The sequence below is a fragment of the Saccopteryx bilineata genome, chromosome 3, assembly GCF_036850765.1.
Source record: "Saccopteryx bilineata isolate mSacBil1 chromosome 3, mSacBil1_pri_phased_curated, whole genome shotgun sequence".
In the NCBI taxonomy this organism is placed as follows: domain Eukaryota; kingdom Metazoa; phylum Chordata; class Mammalia; order Chiroptera; family Emballonuridae; genus Saccopteryx; species Saccopteryx bilineata.
Window position 1 is genome coordinate 16,092,999 of NC_089492.1, and position 20,563 is coordinate 16,113,561.

At 37.7% G+C, this 20,563-nt stretch overlaps 1 protein-coding gene across 2 annotated transcripts in view; it reads right to left on the reverse strand.

Annotated features, from left to right (window-relative positions):
* Nucleotides 1–20,563, reverse strand: part of MTBP (MDM2 binding protein) — a 70,443-nt gene that overhangs the window by 29,606 nt on the left and 20,274 nt on the right. For both annotated transcript variants that reach the window (XM_066265745.1, XM_066265746.1), the window contains exons 11-13: nucleotides 19,314–19,431; nucleotides 2,959–3,132; nucleotides 1,471–1,578 (exon numbers count right to left, since the gene is read on the reverse strand). In XM_066265745.1, coding sequence (XP_066121842.1) covers nucleotides 1,471–1,578; nucleotides 2,959–3,132; nucleotides 19,314–19,431 — 400 coding nt within the window. The remainder of the gene's footprint in view (nucleotides 1–1,470; nucleotides 1,579–2,958; nucleotides 3,133–19,313; nucleotides 19,432–20,563) is intronic.

Here is a 20,563-nt window from a genome sequence, read left to right on the forward strand (position 1 = left end):
AACTCTTCTTACTCAACGATGAGATGCACCAGCTTCAAAGAGGTGCTGTTCTTCCATTCTGACAGTTTTCCTGGTTGAAAGGGTAAGGAAGACAGGTGAAGATGAGAGTGAGGGGAGATGTTAAAGGAACTGATTTAAAAAGCTGCAGGAAGCCTGACCTGTGGTGACACACAGAGGATAAAGCAATGACCTGGAACACTGAGTTCGCTGGTTCAAAACCCCAGGCTTGCCTGGTCAAGGCACATATGGGAACTGATGCTTCTTGCTCCTCCCCCTTCTCTCTCTCTCTCCCCCTCTAATGAATAAAGTCTTAAAAAATAAAAATAAAAAGCTGCAGGAGGCTCATGGCAAGGAATCAGGGCCTGCAGAGGGTTCAAAAGAGATAGAACAAAGTCAAGAAAAGCAATACTGACAGCTGATGTCCACAATAAAGGGTTTCCATCCACAAAAATATTGGTATTCAATTCCCCCCCCTTGGATTTAACAGGTACTACTTTGTATTAAAACTGATTTGCCTTTTAAATTATATTTTCCTTGAGCTAATATCATTTTTATAGTTAAAAAAAAATCAATGGCTAGAGGTATTCAAAACTACACAATTATCCTGGCTTTGTAATTGAAAAAGAAGGTAATTCTTACATGAATCACCGAGACCAATATTCTAAAATTATTTTCCATGGAATAAAACAGGCTACTTAATTCAAGATATTTTTAAAATATTGTTAAAGAATGACAGTTTTTATTTTATAATGTATCTACTTAATTCTAAAATTTTTTCTATATGAACGTAATAAGGCCTCACAATTTAATTTCTTAGAAATTCTGTCAATTAATTAGCTTACAATCATATTAGGTACTAATGAATAATTATTTATAAAAAAATGTTAAGACTGATAACCAACAAAACATTTGTAATAGAGAAACAAATCTTAAACTATGACCCATGTTAATTTCTTGAATAAGGAAAAATCCATAATGCCATCTTCACCCAGTATACGATATGTGCTTAATTATTATTGGCAATCATGACTAAAGTCTCAGAATCAGTGCTCAAGTTAACGTATTAATTTCTCTGAACTTGCATTTTCTTCTATTCGTAGTCTCTAACCTCCTATGGCAGCTAAAAATATATAGAGACATTTGACAAAGAGATCTATATTAACCAGAATAAAATTTAGGTATGTTTCTTATCATACCTAAATTTTAAAATAATGAAATACAAAACTTTCCTGGAGAAGTATTTCTATAAATGTTAACAGTGATGTACAAATCAGCAGGAATATTTTGAACCTGGTGGAAACAAAGTTGCAGATTTTTTCGACTCTACATCAGTCTACAAGAAAAAAACCTGTTCTACAAATGGGTGTCATACCTAAAAGACAAAGAACATAAAAAGTGTGGAAATAACAGTGCATTATGTCTGAACAAGTCAACATTCTTAGAGAATAAAATGTACAAATTGTTACTTACTCAGACATTCTTTCAAAGCCAAAGCTTGAACATTAGCTAACTGCTTCTCTCTCTGTATAAGCTGCTCCCCAGAAAAACGTGGAAGTGACTTGAAGTCAAAAGGAAAGCCTGAGACACAGACAAAAGATTCGGTATTAAAGATGTTCCATGACAACAATACTCAGTTCCCAGCTAATGTGCTACTTTATAATTTAAAAAGTAAAATTCAATTACTCATCTCTCCTGACCTTGCATATTTCAAAATAAGTAATACTTAAGCTGCAAAAATAAACATTATTGTACATTTTAAATTCTGACCTGCTTCTTAAACTGAGGGAATTTAGAAGCAGAGTAGAATTCCCTCCACTACATGTTCTTCTAAGGGCTCAGTTACTAAAACTCCTACACAGAAAGGGTGGGGGAGGGACAAAAAGAGGAAAACGGGTCAAATGTACGGTGATGGAAGAGGACTAGACTTTGGGTAGTTGAGCACACAATGGAGTATACAGATATTGTATGATAAAGTTCTATACCTGAAACTTACATAATGTTATTAACCAGTGCTACCCGATACATTTAATTAAAATTTAAAAAATGATAATTAAAAAGCTAAACTCCTACACAAAACACAAACGGAGTAGGGCAGCTAGTTTCTGAAGATGGCCCCCCAATGTCCTGCTATTCACCCACTGTGTAGTCCTTCCACAATCCAGGCTAAAACCAGTATAGAATGGTAAAAGTGACCATGAATGACCTCTAAGCTAGGTGATAGAGAGCCTTGAGGCTTCTCAGAACACTTGCTCTGAGAAAAGTTAGGAACCATCTAAGGAATTGGACTATCTGCAACTATGATGTTGTAAGATAGCCAAAGTTGGCCATGAGGAAAGGACACAGGAAGGAAAAGTCAACTCTCATCTGTCCCAGCCATCCTAACCCGGGTGCCAAACATGTGGGCAAAGAAGCCATATTCTACACCCAGCCCTGCTAAGTCTTCCGGTGACTGCAGCTCCCGCTGTATGACGGCAATTGTATGTAAGACTTCAAAACAGAAACATCCAGCTGAGCCCAGTCACCAGGACCGAGACATAAAAACAAGGAGTCATTTTTAAGCTAAATATGGGATGGTTTATCACATAGTAATAGATAACCAAAACATATAGCTTTAAGAGAAAAGAAAAGATGAGAAATGAAACAGAACAAGACACTTCTGGGAAAGTAAATGAAAATGAGGATTATAGAAAGACAATCTGTGTTTAAAGTGGAATATACTAAAACTTTACTATTTGGAATCGAGGGCTGAACTAGTAAATCTTACTGGCGTATAATGTAAAAGGGATTGATTCTCTATACTCTAAATTGTCCAAATACATTATAATGCATTTAAAATAAAAGATAAATTTGCTGAAAGTGAAATGGAGTTGGGGGAAAACAAAGTTTATTGAAAACCAAGTAACTTAATTACATATACAAACACATGTAAAAAAGTATTCCACTATAGTTAACACTTACTCAATTTAGTTTCTTCTACCTTTGCCTTCATCTTTCCGTGAATTAAACTGAGTGCAAATGAGCCGTTGATCTGGTTGGCTGAGTGAATCAGTGTGGCTTTACACTGTCTACTGGCATTACCTTGTAACAACAGGTAATAGCTAGAACACTCTCCTTTCACTTCAACATCTGGAACTAAACAAAGACAATTATCTTGTTAAGTAGTACATGGGAATTCAGCATGCTTCGTGGCAGAATCACACACCTGACCCATAAGATGTAATAACATCTCTGTTACAGTGGTACCTTGAGATACGAGCAGACCAACATACGAATTTTTAAGATACGAGCTGCGACTCGGTCCGTATTTTTGTTCGAGATCCGAGCGAAATTCAGAGATATGAGTCGTGATTCAGAAGCTGCCGCTAGTTGGCACGTTGGCACATGGGTCCAGTATCGGCAGCACAACACCAGCATCTCGTTCTTTCTCATGTGTTACCCGCAGAATCAAGTCAAATCTCGTGCGCTGTACTGGTTCTTGTATCATTTTTGCATTTTTTACTAACTTTTTTTGTGTGCTATCATGGAGCCAAAGAAAGTGAGTGCAAAGGACAGTAGTGAGAAGAAAAAGAGAATGATGTTGATAGAAGTAAAGCGAGAAATAATAGAAAAACATGAGTGTGGTGTACAAGTAACTGAACTGGCAAGGCTGTATGACCGCAGTACATCTACGATTTGTACCATCCTTAAACAAAAGGATACCATCAAAAGCGCAAATCCAGTGAAAGGAACTACAACTCTGTCCCAATTAAGGACAAATATCCATGAAGAAATGGAGAAGCTTCTGCTGGTGTGGGTGAAAGAGAAAGAGCTGGCAGGAGATACAGTGATGGAGACTGTAATATGCGAAAAGGCACGTATTATTTACAGCGACTTGAAGAAGAAAGAACCATCAACCTCAAAAGAGGCAGCAGAAGATATATTTAAGGCAAGTCAAGGCTGGTTGGAAAATTTCAAGAAGAGATCTGGCATCCACTCGGTGGTGAGGCATGGTGAAGCTGCGAGTGCTGACGTTAAGGCAGCTGAGGAGTACATCGCACGTGTTGCTGCGCTTATCGCAAAGGAAGGCTACATCCCCCAACAAGTGTTCAACTGTGACGAAACAGGATTGTTTTGGAAAAAAATGCCCTGGAGAACTTTCATCACCGCACGGGAAAAGAAGCTGCCAGGTCATAAACCAGGGGTCGGGAACCTATGGCTCGCAAGCCAGATGTGGCTCTTTTGATGGCTGCATCTGGCTCGCAGACAAATCTTTATAAAAAAATAATAATGTTAAAAATATAAAACATTCTCATGTATTACAATCCATTTCCTACCGCGCATGTTCATGGTTGCGGGTAGCTGGAGCCAATCACAGCTGTTCTCTGGGACACCAAATTTTTATTGGATAATGCATAACATACACGGGTCGTTGTATGGCTCTCATGGAATTACATTTTAAAATATGTGGCGTTCGTGGCTCTCTCAGCCAAAAAGTTTCCCGAACCCTGTCATAAACCCATGAAGGACCATCTGACCCTTGCATTGTGTGCAAATGCTAGCGGTGACTGTAAAGTAAAGCCACTGCTAGTGTATCATTCTGAAAATCCTTGATCCTTTAAGACTCACAAGATTCTTAGAGAAAAACTGCAGGTTATGTGACGCGCCAATGCTACGGCATGGGTTATGCGGCAGTTTTTTATTGAATGGGTAAATCTCGTCTTTGGTCCTGCAGTGAAGAAATATCTTCAAGAAAATAAACTCCCGATGAAAGCATTACTAATCCTTGAAAATACTCCAGCCCACCCACCTGGTCTGGAAGATGATGTTCGTGATGAGTTCAAATTCGTGAATGTCTTCTACCTCCCACCCAACACAACTTCAATCTTGCAACCTATGGATCAGCAGGTCATTTCCAACTTTAAGAAGCTTTACACAAAGTACTTGTTCTGCTGTTGCTTTGAGGTGACTGAGAATACAGTTCTAACCCTTCGAGAGTTTTGGAAAGATCACAAAAACATCGTGATATATTTACGCATTATTGACTTGGCATGGCAAGAGGTTACAAGAAGAACCTTGAACTTGGCATGGAAAAAGTTATGGCCTAATGTTGTTGCAGACAGGGACTTGGAAGGATTCGAACCAGAGACCGAGACAGAGGTAGAAGCGTTGGAGGAGATTGTGTCCCTCGGAAAGTTGATGGGTCTGGAGGTAGATGAGGGTGCCGTAAACGAGCTTGTCGAGGAACGTGAGGAGGAACTCTCAACTGAGGAGTTGAAGGAACTACAGATGATGCAACATACGGAGCTTCTGCAAGAGATTAGTAGTGAGGAGGAGGTAGAGTTGGAGGAAGTGATTTCTACAAGTGAAATTAAAGACATACTGGCAATGTGGGAGAAGCTTTCAAGTTTCACTGAAAAGAAACACCCAGCAAAAGTTTCAACTGGTCATGCTTCAGCACTTTTTAATGACACTTGTTTGTCACATCTCCATAACATTTTAAAAGGCAGGCAAAAGGAAACCTCTTTGGATAGATTTTTATTCAAAAGTTCTGCAAGTGAAAGTGCTGAAAGTGCAGCCAAAAAGGTAAAAACAGGTGATGATTAAATGAAAAATACGTAATGTTAAGCTTAGGTTAAGTTTAAATTTAAGAAAGTGCATTTTTTTACAATTGTTTTTGTGGTTTCACTTTAAGTAAAGAAAGTGCAGTTTTAGTTTTGTTTAAAGAAGAGAAAATGTAGTTTTAGCTTACATTTAGTGTTAAGAAAGTACAGTTTTAGTTTATGTGTCTACAGTGCCCGCATCCCTTCCTCCCTCCCTCCTCCTCCGCCATTCACCTCCGTTAGCCGCACTCGTCTGTCTCCAAGGTAAGAATACAGTACTAAATAACACTTTTTTCTTTTATTTCATATATTTTGTTATGCATTGGTAAAGTATACATGTGTGTCTCTTAATTAAAAACATGTCTTTTTTTCATAATTTAGGATGGTTTGGGGATATTTCACAGGGCTGGAACGGATTAAATCTATTTCAGTTATTTTAAATGGGAGAAATTTGTTTGATATATGAGTTGACTGACTTACGAGCTTGATTACAGAACAAATTAAACTCGTATCTCAAGGTACCACTGCACTTGAAAACAACCTGTACCTAACAATATGGGGCTAGCAGCTGTTCATTTAAATGAGAAAGCTATTAAAATCAGAGAATCAAAGTAATCAAATCAAATCAAATCAGAGAATCATAACAAAAAGGTGCAAAGCATAAACATTTTAATTTAAATTAAAACTATGTGTACTCATTTATTAACTTCTGATGTAGCTCACTGGAGTACCATATTTTCCTTATATACCTACACTCATAATCGGTCACCTACTGTTCCAAATTCCACTTCCTTAAAGGGGAATAAAGTGTCCCCTGCCAGTATGCACAACTCAGCCAGTGGTAGTTGAAGAGTACAGGTGTAGGTAAGAGCAGCTTTTCCTCCTTGCAGTGGGCACCCATAATGCATTTTCAGAGAGGGAATGGGGAGCATTCATTAATCTGCCATGCCAGTTACATGAAGGTCGGTTAAGACAGCTTCCAGTATATTTTAAAAACAAATCAAATGAGGGTTATAGTGAAGGTCGAAGAAAAACTGTGAAGCCTTTGAAAGTAAAAATAGAAACAGTCTTTTTTTTGTTGAAGATGGTGAATTGGGCATAAGCATTTATTTTCTCTATCTTCTGAAATTCCATGAAATGAGAATAAAGAGAATTTTAAAACAGCATAAATCTACAAGGACTAATATCAGAGAGAAGAGAACAGCAACTACACTTTGAAAACAGGAAAGCAGATGAACAATTGGTAACAGTCCACAGCCTCTCAATTGCTAAGGAAGCTGAGAAAAATAGGAGAAAGCTTAGAAGCAAAACAATTTCTACTACAGCCCTTGACAAAAGACTAGGGAATGGTGGCCCCAGACGGCGCTGGAAGCAAAATAAAGGTGAAATAAATAGCCATTTGAAAGTCTGTTTGGGAAGCAGTGTGGCTTCCTGATTCCTCCTTATTCTGTTTAGGTAAATGACTGTCCTTTCCCCAGCCAAGATGACTAGTGGTTTATTCTCTGGAGAAAGTCAACAAGGTGTCTCTAGCACGAAAGATATAAACAGAGCTTAGGGTAGAACTGCTTATCAGTGGATTAAGTGAATGCCTCCATACAGAACACTGAAGCCTTTTTCCCTTCTTCATCTACATAACTTTCAAAATTTTTGAAGCAGCTAACAGAATCAAGTCTTCTTTTGGAATTGTGGTCAGTTCTAGAAGATAGACTAAAGAGTCTCAATATTGGGGGTCACCTAATACAATGTCATAATGAGATCACCCTAACATGGAAGATCCCAGTCAACAAGCTCCACTCATGCACCCAAATTTTCCAATCAGCTCTCTGATATTCTCTCTTAAATAAAAGCAGACACCAAACAATATGAGATCTTTTTTTTTTTTTTTTTTGCATTTTTCTGAAGCTGGAAACACGGAGAGACAGTCAGACAGACTCCCGCATGCGCCCGACCAGGATCCACCCGGCACGCCCACCAGGGGCGACGCTCTGCCCACCAGGGGGCGATGCTCTGCCCATCCTGGGCGTCGCCATGTTGCGACCAGAGCCACTCTAGCGCCTGGGGCAGAGGCCACAGAGCCATCCCCAGCGCCCGGGCCATCTTTGCTCCAATGGAGCCTTGGCTGCGGGAGGGGAAGAGAGAGACAGAGAGGAAGGCGCGGCGGAGGGGTGGAGAAGCAAATGGGCGCTTCTCCCATGGGCCCTGGCCGGGAATCGAACCCGGGTCCTCCGCACGCTAGGCCGACGCTCTACCGCTGAGCCAACCGGCCAGGGCTACAATATGAGATCTTAAGGACCGTATCTACTATGAAAGCCAGACACCACAATAAACAGGAAAACGTGACTTGTAGAGAAGAGAAACAAAGACTCTGCAGTAACAAAAAATCACAAAGACGAAAACAAACAAATCAGATCACTAAAGTCCTCAGAGATGGTACTGCATCTCCTAAATAAGAACAGAAAATTACAAGGAAGGAACATTAGCTAAGAAAGAGTTTGTGGAAATTAAAATTAAGAAATTAGAAATCTTCAACTCATTGGTCAGAAGATAAACTTCAGTGACTCTATCAGAAAGTAGAGTAAAAAGAAAAAGAAATGGAAAATAGGAGAGGAAGAGAAGCAATGAGAGAAACCCCAAACAGGATTAACAAAAGAGAGATCATTAAAACATGAGGAAAGGAAATGATCAATGAAATAACTGTAACAACATGGTCCCAATAAAAAGACAAACATCCAGGCACACTGAGTGCCCAACGCAAGAGTCAAAGCAGACCCACCAAGGTGATCACCGTGAAAAGTCAGAAGCCCAGGAGTGACGAGTAGCTTCTACAAAACACCAGAGAAAATTCATGTTTCTTATTAAAAAAAATAGTGAGGATGCCACTAGAATTCTAAACAACACCAAAACTGGAAGACAATGGAGCAATGCCTTCGAAATTGTCATACACACTAAGAAAAAAATCTACTGAAAGCTGATTACAATAGATTATTTCACAGATAAGTAAGAGCATACTGTGGGTTAAAGCCTAGCCATCTAAACAATTATGCAGTACAAAAAAATATTTTTTTGCAATTAGGTTGCAACAGAGATATTAATCCTATTCATAAACATCAATCTTAGAAAAGGAATTTAGATAAAGTTATTATAATGGGAAAACACTCGTTTACCAGTTGTATTTGAAACTAAGGTTTGCCAACAGTTACGGTGATCTTAATTCATCTATCAGTTTAGCGCTTTGCCAATTCCTTATGTATCTCCTTCAATCTATGACATCCTTTTAACATTTATTTCCACCCCATAACCTTCATCAGAACTTTAGTCACTGAAGCCTGTAACCACAACAATCTTATTTTCCTTAAAAGAAAAATATTTCTGTTACAGAACTACCCTGACCATAATGACTATGCAGCCATTTAACAAATGTTGTTCCAGATTTGGCAGGTGTTAATTGAAGACTTATTAAATAATTTTTATGTAAATACAGAGAGTAACAGATTTATAATTAACATAGTTATTCAATTCTCATAGCTGTGCCTAAGGAAGCAGGAGAAATGATTACAACAGAAAATTCCTATTTTCATCTGTTATTTTTACACCATCAGCTTATAAGAGTGACTGGCTTGCATGGCCCATCTCCACCAAAAACAAATATCCATTTTGGATGTACTGTATATAGATCAAATAGGAGAAGCAGAAATAATGTTTCCTTCCGTTGTATCAAAATTTATAAGTAATATATAAACGATAATGAAAGATCGTATCATTATTAGTTTCATTTAAAAAGAATATTCTAGTATAATAAAAACCGAGCTATATTTTATATCAGTAAGTTTCTCAGCAGCTTTTAACACCCTGGAGCAACGCACCCTCCCCTTTTTGTAACAGTTCAATAATATAAAAACAGCATTATATTAATGTAAAGGGAAAATATATTTCAAATGATATAATGAAAAATATCCCAGGATAATTCAGGAAACAGAATATCCTGGTTAAATGATTATTCTGATTTACTTAAAAGTAGTGTGTGTGTGTGTGTGTGTGTGTGTGTGTGTGTGTGTGTATTCCTTAAAAAAATAAAATAATATACCCAATTAGTTTGATAATCGTGATAAATATTAAACAGTAAAATAAAATATCCTCACAATAGGCATTTTAGGGGGCTACACATTTTCCAATGATATCATTGTTTAACCAATTCTAAACCCAACTTTTGAAACGGCCCTTAGGGTCAGCTCAAGAGGCACAAGATAAAAAAAAATCAATTTACTTATTTTATATTCATATAAAGCATTTCCAAAAAATGTATTGCCTACTCCACCTCCATCTCCCACCTTATTTGTCAGACTAAGCTTTGAATGATTTAGTGCAAAACTTAGCTGCCACAGACACTGTCCAAGAAAATTCCCTGCCTCAATTCTAGAAAGAGAAAATGGTTCAGGAAGCAAACAGTAGTATTGTTCAATAGATGTATGAAGCCTCTCACTGTGACAATTACAGAAATGCAGGATTTAAAAACTCCACTATGACTATTTAAAGCAATTAAATAACGTTAGGATCCTAGACTGTATTCATTTCCTCTTAGTTACAACATAGTAAAATATGCAATTTGAAAGCTATCGTGAATAGAGAAGCTATTCAGAATGTTACTTCAACACCCTACTCATTATCATAAACAACAATGGTCTTGTTATTGTTCCAGACACAGACGGCGTTTAAGATTAGACAGAATAACAAAAAGCGACTGCAGACTTTACAAAGCGTTTACCTTCATTACCAGTCATAATTCAAACAAGTTTGTGAGAGACATTAAGCAAGTATTATGCTCATTTTCCAGCCAAGGAATTGAAGGCCTAACATAGTGTTGCTTAATCCTTTATCTGTCTCAGAACATCTGAAAGACTCTTCAGTAATAGCTCCAGCTTATGGTTCAAGAGAACATACCTAGGACACAGGTTCTCAAATCCTGGATGCACATTTGAAATACTTGACATCTGACCGGTGGTGACTCAGTGAATAAAGCATTGATCTGGAACACCGAGGTCCCAGGTTTGAAACCCTAAGGTTACCAGCTTGAACGTGGGCTCATCTGGCTTGAGCACAGGCTCAGCAGCTTGAGTGTGGGTTACTGGCTTGAGCATGGGATCATAGATATGAGCCCATGGTCACTGGCTTGAAGCCTAAGGTCACTGGCTTTAGAACAAGGTCGCAGGCTTGAGCAATGGGTCATTGTCATTGCCTCGGCTGGAGCTCCCCTCTACCCCCCAACCCCCTTCAAGGTACATATGAGACGCAATCAATGAACAACTAAGGTGTAGCAATTACAAGTTGATGCTTCTCATCTCTCTCCCTTCCTTCTCTCTCTCTTTCAAAAAATGTAATAAATTAAATACTTGGGTGCTTTGGGTGCTATTACACACTGTTGATGCTCTGGTTTTCTCAGAGGCAGTTGTTCTCAGGTAGGGCCCAGACTGACTTTCTTTCCTTTTTTTAAAAAAACATCAGGGTGATTCTAATGTAATCTAGTGTTGAGAATCACTGACCAGCTTGACTAGGCAGTGGCGCCGCAGATGAGTGTTGGCATGGGACAGAGGACACAGACTCAAGACCCCGAGGCCGCTGGCTTGAGCATGGGCTCACCAGCTTGAGCATGGGGTTGCAGGCTTGAGCGTGGGTGGGATCATAGACTCATGTCTGATTTCCCGTGGTCTCTGGCTTGAGCGCAAAGGTCACTGGCTTGAAGCCCAAGGTTGCTGGTTTGAGCAAGGGGTCACTGGCTCAGCTGTAGCTCCCCAGTCAAGGCACGTATGAGAAAGCAATCAATGAACTAAGGTGCCACAACAAAGAATTGAAGCTTCTCATCTCTCTCCCTTCTTGCCTGTCTCTCTCACTCTCTCTTGCTAAAAGAAAAAAACAAACAAAACACTGAACAAAAGTTTCCATTTAGGTCTAAGGTGATTCTTACCAAAAGTTTTAATGAGGTACAATTTACATATACATGTTTTCACATATGTCAAACACTAAGTTTGATTATTTAAGAGAATTTACACTTGGGAACCCGTCTCTATAACCCAACTTTGGAGTCTCTCCTACTCATGGCCTCCACTGACCTGCTTTACTTCTTTTGCCTTTCACAGACATTTCTCATAAATAAAATCACATAATAGTCTTTTAAGCCAGACTTTATAAACTTAGCATACCTAGGTAACTAAGGTAACTAAGGTTACCCAAAACTTTTCATGCCTTTTCACTGCTGAGAGTATTCCATTTTTATGTACAAAACAATTTACCAGTTGATGGATATTTGCAGTTTCCCATTCTTAGCCATAATGAATATTGCTTTTATAAACAACTGCTTGCAAGCTTTGCATAAACATATGTTCTCATTTCTCCTGAATAAATACCTAGGAATGGAAGTATGGGGCTGTGTAGTTAAGTTTAAGTTTAACTGCCAAACTGTTTCCCATAGAAGCTGCATTATTGTACCTCCCCACCAACATTGTGTGAGGTTTGCAGTTTCTCCACATCCTCAGCAACGTCTGATAGGCACTGTTTTCAATAACAGCCATTCTAGTGAGCATTACAGAATTGCACTGGGGTTTTAACTGGCATTTCCCTAAAGACTAATACTGTTGAGCATCTTTCATGTGCTTTATTAGCTATTCATGTGTCTTTAGTGAAATGTCTATTCAAGTTCTTACCCACTTATTAATCAAATTACTTACTGAGTTGTAAGAATTTTATATACACATATAGATAGATGTCTTTTCAGATATGTGATTGAAAGTATTTTTCCTTAGTAGCTTTTCAAAATTTTCAAAGTGCTCATTTTTAATTGAGTGAATTCTAGATCTTTTTTCTTTTTACAGATCATGCTTTTGGTGTATTTTTTCTTACAGAGCTTTGTAGCTTTAGTGTTTACATTTAGGTAAATGATCCATTTTGACTTAATTCTGTGTAAAAGTTCTATATATAATTTTTTATGTATAGCTATCTTATCTTCCAGCACTATGCTAAAGAGTCTGCCCTTCTCCCATTGGCATCTTTGTCCATTCTGGTCCACTGCTATCTGTGAGTTCTTAGTCCAAAACCTCTGTCTTGATGACTGTGGCTTTATAGTAAGTTGTAAATCAGGGAGTGTAAGTTTGCAAATGTTGTCCTTCCCTTTCAAAATTGACTTGGCCATTCTAGGTCCTTTACAATTCCATATAAATTTAGTGTAATCAATTTCTATGAAAAGTTTTGGAATTTTGTTGGGAGACTGAATTGAATCTACAAGTCAAGTGCCATTGAAATAAACCTAGGTTTCCCGATTTATGAACATGGTGTCTCTTCCCATTTTCTTACATCTTTAATTATTCCATCATATTTTGTTATTTTCAGTACAGAGGTCTTGCTCTTCTGTTGGTAGCAATGGTCCTCAGTATTTTATCCACTGATTTCTGGTCTAATTTCCTTCCTCTTATTTACTCACATTTAGTCTTCTAGCTTCTTGAGGCTGATGCTCAGATTATTGATTTCAGGTCTTTCCTGCATTCTAAGATAAGCATTTAAGATCCTCTAAGCACTGCTTAAACTGCTTCCCATAGACTTATGTTTTGTTTTTATTCCCATCCAGTTAAACCTATTTTCTAATTTCCCCTTTGATTTCTTTGACCTATGGGCTCTTTAGAAATGTGCCATTTAATTTCCAAATAGTCAAAGTATATCTCAGATCCCTATTGTTTGGTTCTAATTTAATTCCGCTATAATTACAGAATGTCCTGTGTATTATTTCTACCCTTTTCATTTTACTGAGCCTCATTGAGTGGCCTAACATACACATGATCTCTCCTGAAGAATATTCCCTGTACCCTTGAAGGGAAGGATGATGTTGCTGAGTGGTGTGTTCCAAGAAAGCACAGGGAAGCTGGTTGATAATTGTGCACTACTGAATTCCTAGCACCAAGAATAATGCCCTGAATACAGGAGGCACACAATAAATATTTGATGACTGAGAAAATACTTTGTCTTGCCACTAAAATCTCTTTCAAAGTCTTTATCAGAGTCCTTTACTTTTCTCAATATGGAAATTATTTATAGATCAGTTACGCTGTGTCATTTTTAACCTGATTAGTTTCAGCTCACTCCTTTGAAACATTGATTTAAGTGTGAAGAAGGTATATACTTCATCAATACCAAACATTTTATCAGTTCTTATTAGTCTGGTCCCTTTAAAAATATTTTTATTAGAAGACTTGTCTGCCAGCAAAATAAAAAAAACTTTCTTTCCCCAAGAATACCTTTATATGGTTTTTCCTTTCAAAAGAATTCTAATTGAAAACAAAATGAGGCAACAATAAACTCAGAAATGAAAAGTTATTGTGGATGGCCTATGGATACATTGAGATTTGGGTGAAAATTCTGATTTCACCTGGGGACATTAAAGTTTCCTGATTTCTCTGCAGCTTAGATTTTTCATTTGAAATATAAAGGCAGGCAATGATGAACATCCAGTTCTTAACAATTTCATAAAACTCTGTGAATATATGGTGAGCCAGGCATTTTTTTATTATACAACTGGCTTTGCAATAGTACAAGTTTTAAATATAGACGTCTTTCTTAAGAAATTAATAGTGTTTGGTTAATTGCATTTACTCATATAGTTCTTTTGCATTTTGCCAGTATCATAATAGCTTCTGAGTGAAAATCACTTTTAAAAACCATTATTCTGTTATTCTTAATTTAAGCATACTTCAATGGGGCATTGTTTTTCTATTTTAAGTCTAACCATACGAAATTGCTCATATCTAACAGTTTTTGATATACCAATATAGCAATACTATGATTCAAACTAATACATATGTATGTATATTGTTCATTTCATCAATGGATAATATGTTAAACCTAAGGAACTGATAAAAGCTGGGCATAATTTTTGGTTTAAACTGCATAGACAAATTTCATTACAAGTTTTTCTGAGTGGGTGGCTCAATGGATAGAGCGTCATCCAGGTGCGCAAAGGTCGCGGGTTCCTCCCCCAGTCAGGGTGCATATGAGAAGCAACCAATGAGTACACAACTAAATGGGACAACTACACAAAAAAGTTGATGCTTCTCTCTCTCTCTCTCTCTCTCTCTCTCTCTCTCACTCTCTCAAATAACTGGGAAAATATTTTTAAAAGCCTTTCTTTACTTTTCCAGGAAGCAGTTATTACTACCTGGAAATAGATATTTCACTTATTACTTAACACATATTTTTGAACACCTATTAGGTGTCAGGCATTGTTCCAGGCACTGAGAATAAAGCAATGAGTAAGAGTAAAATATTTCATCTCGTTTAGTCTCACTTCTGGTGAGAGAAACAGATACATACTTAGTATATTAAGACTGTGATAAGTACTCAGGCAAAAAACAGAGCTGAGAAGATAGACATAATGTCAGAACAGTCCACTTGATCCAGCGTGTAAAACGTTGCCTAGTATATTGTAGGTACTCAATAAAAATCTCTATTGAAAACCAGTATTTAATGCATATATGCACAAATGCTCACACACACACACCCTGAACTGTTTTTACTACCTTTGCACGCCTTGCTTTTTTTCATGTAATGTGTCTTGGGGATTGTTTCTAATTGGTTGCTACTGAATACAACGGTATTATAAGTAACTCTTGAAATTATTTTCTATGTTACAGAATAAATTCCAGGAGAGCAGGGGCCAAGTCTGTCTTACACAGGTCGAATCCCCAGATTATACTACCATGCCCAGTATCTAAACAGTCCTTGACAAAATGAATGAAAGGCATAACTGAATAAATAATATAATCACAAAGGAATAAAACCAGCGAATGGTTTTAGGGAACAGTATAAAGTTTAGTTTGGAAGGTACGGGACATGGAGAACAGCAGAGAACAGCTGGGTATAACTCAGTGGATTATAAGAAAACAAGAGTTTTGATTTAGGAGGTTGATCTGACAGCTGATATCTGATAGGCACGGTGAAAAAGGTTCCTGGTAGTGGCTATAAATGCGATACAAAGTTTTCCTATTTAAGAGCTATAAAATTTTAATACTAGCTAAAACTTGACTATTATTTTTATAAAAATAGTCCTGTTGATGGGATAAGTAATTTTCCCTACAGAAATGGTTATGGGTAGAATGGAACTTAATAATCAACTGTCCAATGTGATTGTGTTTCTACCTCTAAGATTTAAAAAAAATAATGTCAAGTGGCAGCTAAATCAGACCTTAATGATCCAGCCTAATCAGTAATTGATACTCGGGCATCAAAGATGATCATGTGGCATGTATCTTATTACTCAGAAGTTACCAACATTAACCCCCAAATTTCAAGAAGATATAACTGAAAAACATCCAATCAAGCATACAATAAGGTATTTTCTTAAAGTTGTAATGAAAATCATGGAAAAAACCCAAAAAAACAACTTTCACGTTAAGAGTAAATTATAAATCAATAAATTACCTTAGAAAAAGTTACAGGAGGAAAAATAAGTTTCCCAGAATAGGCCCAAGTTTAGTTAGAAGACATTAATATTTAGTTCATAAGTCTTAAGTATATGGAATGTTGAGAAGTGAATATTATCTCGTGATTTCATGGAGTACAAATGAAATCAACTCTATTGCCACCCAGAAAATTCCCTTTGATTTTGTTTTAGCATCTGCCAAAATCACAGATGTACATTTTATCCCCTGTGAGGAGTTTAGAGGGGTTAAAGCAGCACTTCTTCATTTATTGGGGCAATAAGCAATATTAAGTGCCCCTTCCTCCAGGAAGCCTTCCTGTACTCTTTAAGGTTTTTTTAAGCCACACACTCTAAAAGGACCCTCCCTTTCACCTTCACTGTCAGCTGAACAGATTCACACTCAGCTTTCAAAGTGCCTTCGTCACTTGCCTTTAAATTTCACAGGCCATGTGTCTACTTCCTCAAGTGTAAACACCTAGTTTGACTCCCCTTTTATTTCCCACACCTTGTGCCATACTCTTTATCATGCAAGAAATGGTATTTTGATGTCAATATTAATGATTGTAACTTGCTAGGGTCTCTGAACTACCATTTACTAAATCACTCACTAACTTTTCCTCTACTTTCACCAAAATCCTATTCGTGGCTCCCTTCTCCTATCTTGTTGTCTGTGTTTTTTCCAACCACCCCTAAGGCTTTTATATTGGTGGCTTCCCAGTATTGGTGGCTACCCTTGTGTAGCCCCCTCCCCTTGAATCTGGGGCATTCTTATGAGAAGTTTCCTTAAATATCATAATAGAATATGGCAGAAGTGACAGTGGGTCAATTCTGGGACTAGGCCTTAAAGTCTTGGCAGCTTTGACTTTTGTACATTTTAGAGTCTTGAGTCACCAGGTAAAAATCCAGCTGAGCTGCGGTGAGACCACATGAAGAAACCATGTGGGAAGAAAAAGACTCTGAGACTACATGGAGAGAGGAAGAAGCTGTCCCTGCCTCCCAGTGGAGCCCAACTTCCACACAATCCGTAAGTTCAATGCAGCCACATGAGTGACTGCGGTGAGGTTGGCAGACGACCCGCTCAGCTGAACCTCACTCAAACTGCAGGACTGTGAGCAGTGACTGCTCTTTTAAGCCACTTAAGTCTTACGGTAGTTTGTTATAAAACAGATGCAACAACTGATAAACTCAAAATCTGAATTTCCAGCCCTTACCATTTTCTAGAAATATAGATCTAAAATTCAAACTCTAACTTTCAGTTTGCATGTAGCTATCATCTGTATTTCAAATTCAATACCTGCCAAAGTAGATTTCAGTATCTCACCTATTTCCTATCTAGTGCTGTATCAGCCACGACTTTTAAAATTGTGTTCTTCAGAATTCTAGGACTGAAATTTTTCTAGAGATTTCTTCTAGAACAATCTGGGTAGATATTTCCATTTCAGTTCTTAGTCCCTCATAGCATGGAGTCACAATATCTAACTGTAAGCTCAAAAATAATTTACACAAATTATTGTCCAAATAATAAAAGTACCCTTTACATTTAAGCGAAGTATAAAGGAATACACTTTAGCTATGTTACTTTGGGCAAGTTACTAACACTTTGAGCTTCAGTTACCTCATGAAGTACTAGGGTTTTCATTTAAATTATCTGATTTTATAGAAGTTAGGATTTCATTTGTAAAATGACATCTTGAATGTCATGGATTATTAGAAGGGTCACAGTGCAGTAGTTAAGAGCAGAGTCTGGGTTCAAATCCTTGCAGCAGAGCTATGAACTGGCAGAGCAAGGATTTGAGCTAAAATTCTGTCAATTAATAGAGCTGTAAAATTTCCTAGCCCCAGTTTCCTCCCCTGTTCAATGGGTACAAAGTAAGTTTATAGGACCATTATAGAAATTAAATGAATCAGTATTTCTACAGTACATATAATACAACATAACATATAATGAAGCTGCTAGATAAGTTCTGATTTCTTCCAAAAATTATAACAACTGTTTTTTTACTATACCATATAATAAATTAAGCACTTCATCTTTATAAATCTTATTCCTGAAATGTCTCAATAAACCCATGTTCAATATAATTAGCTATGTAATTAACTTAAAATTCTACCTTTAGATCACTGATATTGTTTGAATGCCTAAGGATGTACAGGGGGGTCCTTGGATTACGACAGTCCTTTCCTATAACTATAATGTAACTCGAATTTTAGTGTAAGTCAAAATACACCCTAGCCTAACACAAACAAACACTTGTGGTTTTAATAGTCCAAAACGGTGGAAGTACGCATACTGAGGGCCGCAAACTCCCTCACTCATATGCCATGTTACTGCATATTCTTTTGCTGTGTGCACCCAAACTAGTTTGTCCACACAGTCTGTAAGTATGATGATAACAGCATAAGCCAAAACACTCATGTCTCAATTTCATTAAGTTTCAGCTCTGGCCAGTAGAGCAACAGCCAGCATGTGCAAGTCCCGGGTTCGATTTCTGGCCAGAACACACAGAAGTGACCATCTGCTTCTCCAACCCTCCCCCTTCTCTCTCTCTCTGATCCCCTACTGCAGCCCCAGCTCAAAGCTTCAAGCAAGTTGGCCCTGGCACTGAGGAGGTCTCCATGGCTTCACCTCAGGCACTAAAATAGCTTGGTTGCCAAGCAATGGAGCAGTAGCATCAGATGGGCAGAGCATCGCCCTATAGGGGGCTTGCTGGGTGGATCCCAGTCGGGGCACATGTGGGCAGTCTGTCTCTCTGCCTCCTTATCTCTCACTTAATAAAAAAAATAACTAAAAAAAAAAATTTATGGGAGTGTCGGAAACTCGAAACATCATATGTCAAGACTGTCTTAACCCAAGAACCCCTTGTATATACTTTATGTTATAGTAGGTCAGAGACAATAAAAAAAATCTTAAAATGATGTCAGTCCTTTTTAATCAGTAGTAATACACTGCTCAGAAATTAGGAGATCAGGGAACGTGCAGATACTCTAGTACTTTCAGCCTTTTGTATGGTGCATTTTCACCAATGAAATAAAAGTTGGTTTTGCATCTCATCTGCATAATCAAACAACTTTCTTTGACTTGTCATTTGCTTTTCTGATGTTCTGTTTAATAAAAAAAATCAAATGCTTTTTTTTTATCACTTCATATGCATTTTGAAATATTCCCTAATTTTTGTGAGCAGTACATTATTCTCTCATAAAGAAACATTATCTCCATTTCAAATTTGAAATTGTATTTATGTTGTACCATTAAAACAATTTAAAATTTTCCTACTTACCACTGATAGTCTTAGGCCTTTTGGCTATGTATTCCTTCCACTTTCTAGAACTGAGCTGGTTGGCAGATGGATTAAGTATGTTGCTGACAGTACATGGCAATACAAAAAGTGCACCCACCTGTTCAAAACAGAACATACTTTGAGTGACTGCACACTAGAATTCATTCACAAACAGTATCATATGACAATCTTCCTCTCATGTTTCACCTAAACAACATGTATTTAGTAATGCTCTCCCCCAATAACTCTACCATAAAAGCTAAAAAAGACAATGCCCCATTTCCACCCTACCTCCCAAAAGAGCCAAAGACCATACAACAAAAATAGAGACAATTCTTCAAAGCTACAACCATTCTTTCTCTACTGGATTACAAAAACTCTAAAAACCTGTTATTCACATATTTGCTTCAAAGTTCAGTTTATGGGTGTAATTTCGTCATGTATCTGCAAACTATTGAGAGCCCAGGAATTCTATCAGCAAAAGATTTTGTCATACTCAGCCATAATTTTATAACCTTTCGATAGGATGTATTCCTATTCTGGCTTTAAAAATTAGAATAATTTGAAAGGCAATTTCAAAACCTTTGTTCCTAGAAATTAGCAATTTAATGCTAAAGGTATAAAATGCATGAATCATACACCAGAAAACACACAGCAGCTTCCCACTGATTTATGAGCAGACTCAACTTATTCGTCTTTGTATTTCCAGGGCTGGATATACAGATGTTTATTAAGTACTTGCTTCCAAAAAACACCATAATGTATTTAGGTAAATTCTCAGTTTGAGTAAGCACTGAATGAAACAAATTGCAATTTTGAAAGCGGTATCTCTCCAGTTACTTTAGAACACAAGCTGTAATAGCCAGCATATCCTAATAAATATCTTGTTTTAAACTTTGCAGAAATTTAGTCAGGGCATTTGCCATAGATCTCAAATCTAATGCAAAATCACTTTTAATTGTCCTACACTGGCCCTGGCTGGTTGGTTCATTGGTAGAACATCGGCCTGGTGTGTGGATTTCCCAGATTTGATTACAGGCTGGGGCACACAGGAGAAGCAACCATCTGCTTCTCCCCTCCTCTTCTCTTTCTCTCTCTCTCTTCCCCTTCTGCAGCCAAGGCTCGACTGGTTTAAGCACACAGGCTGGGTGCTGAGGATGGCTCCATTGGAGCCTCTGCCTCAGGCACTAAAAATACATTGGTTGCAAGCATGGACCCAGATAGGCAGAGCACTGGCCCCAGATGGGGGT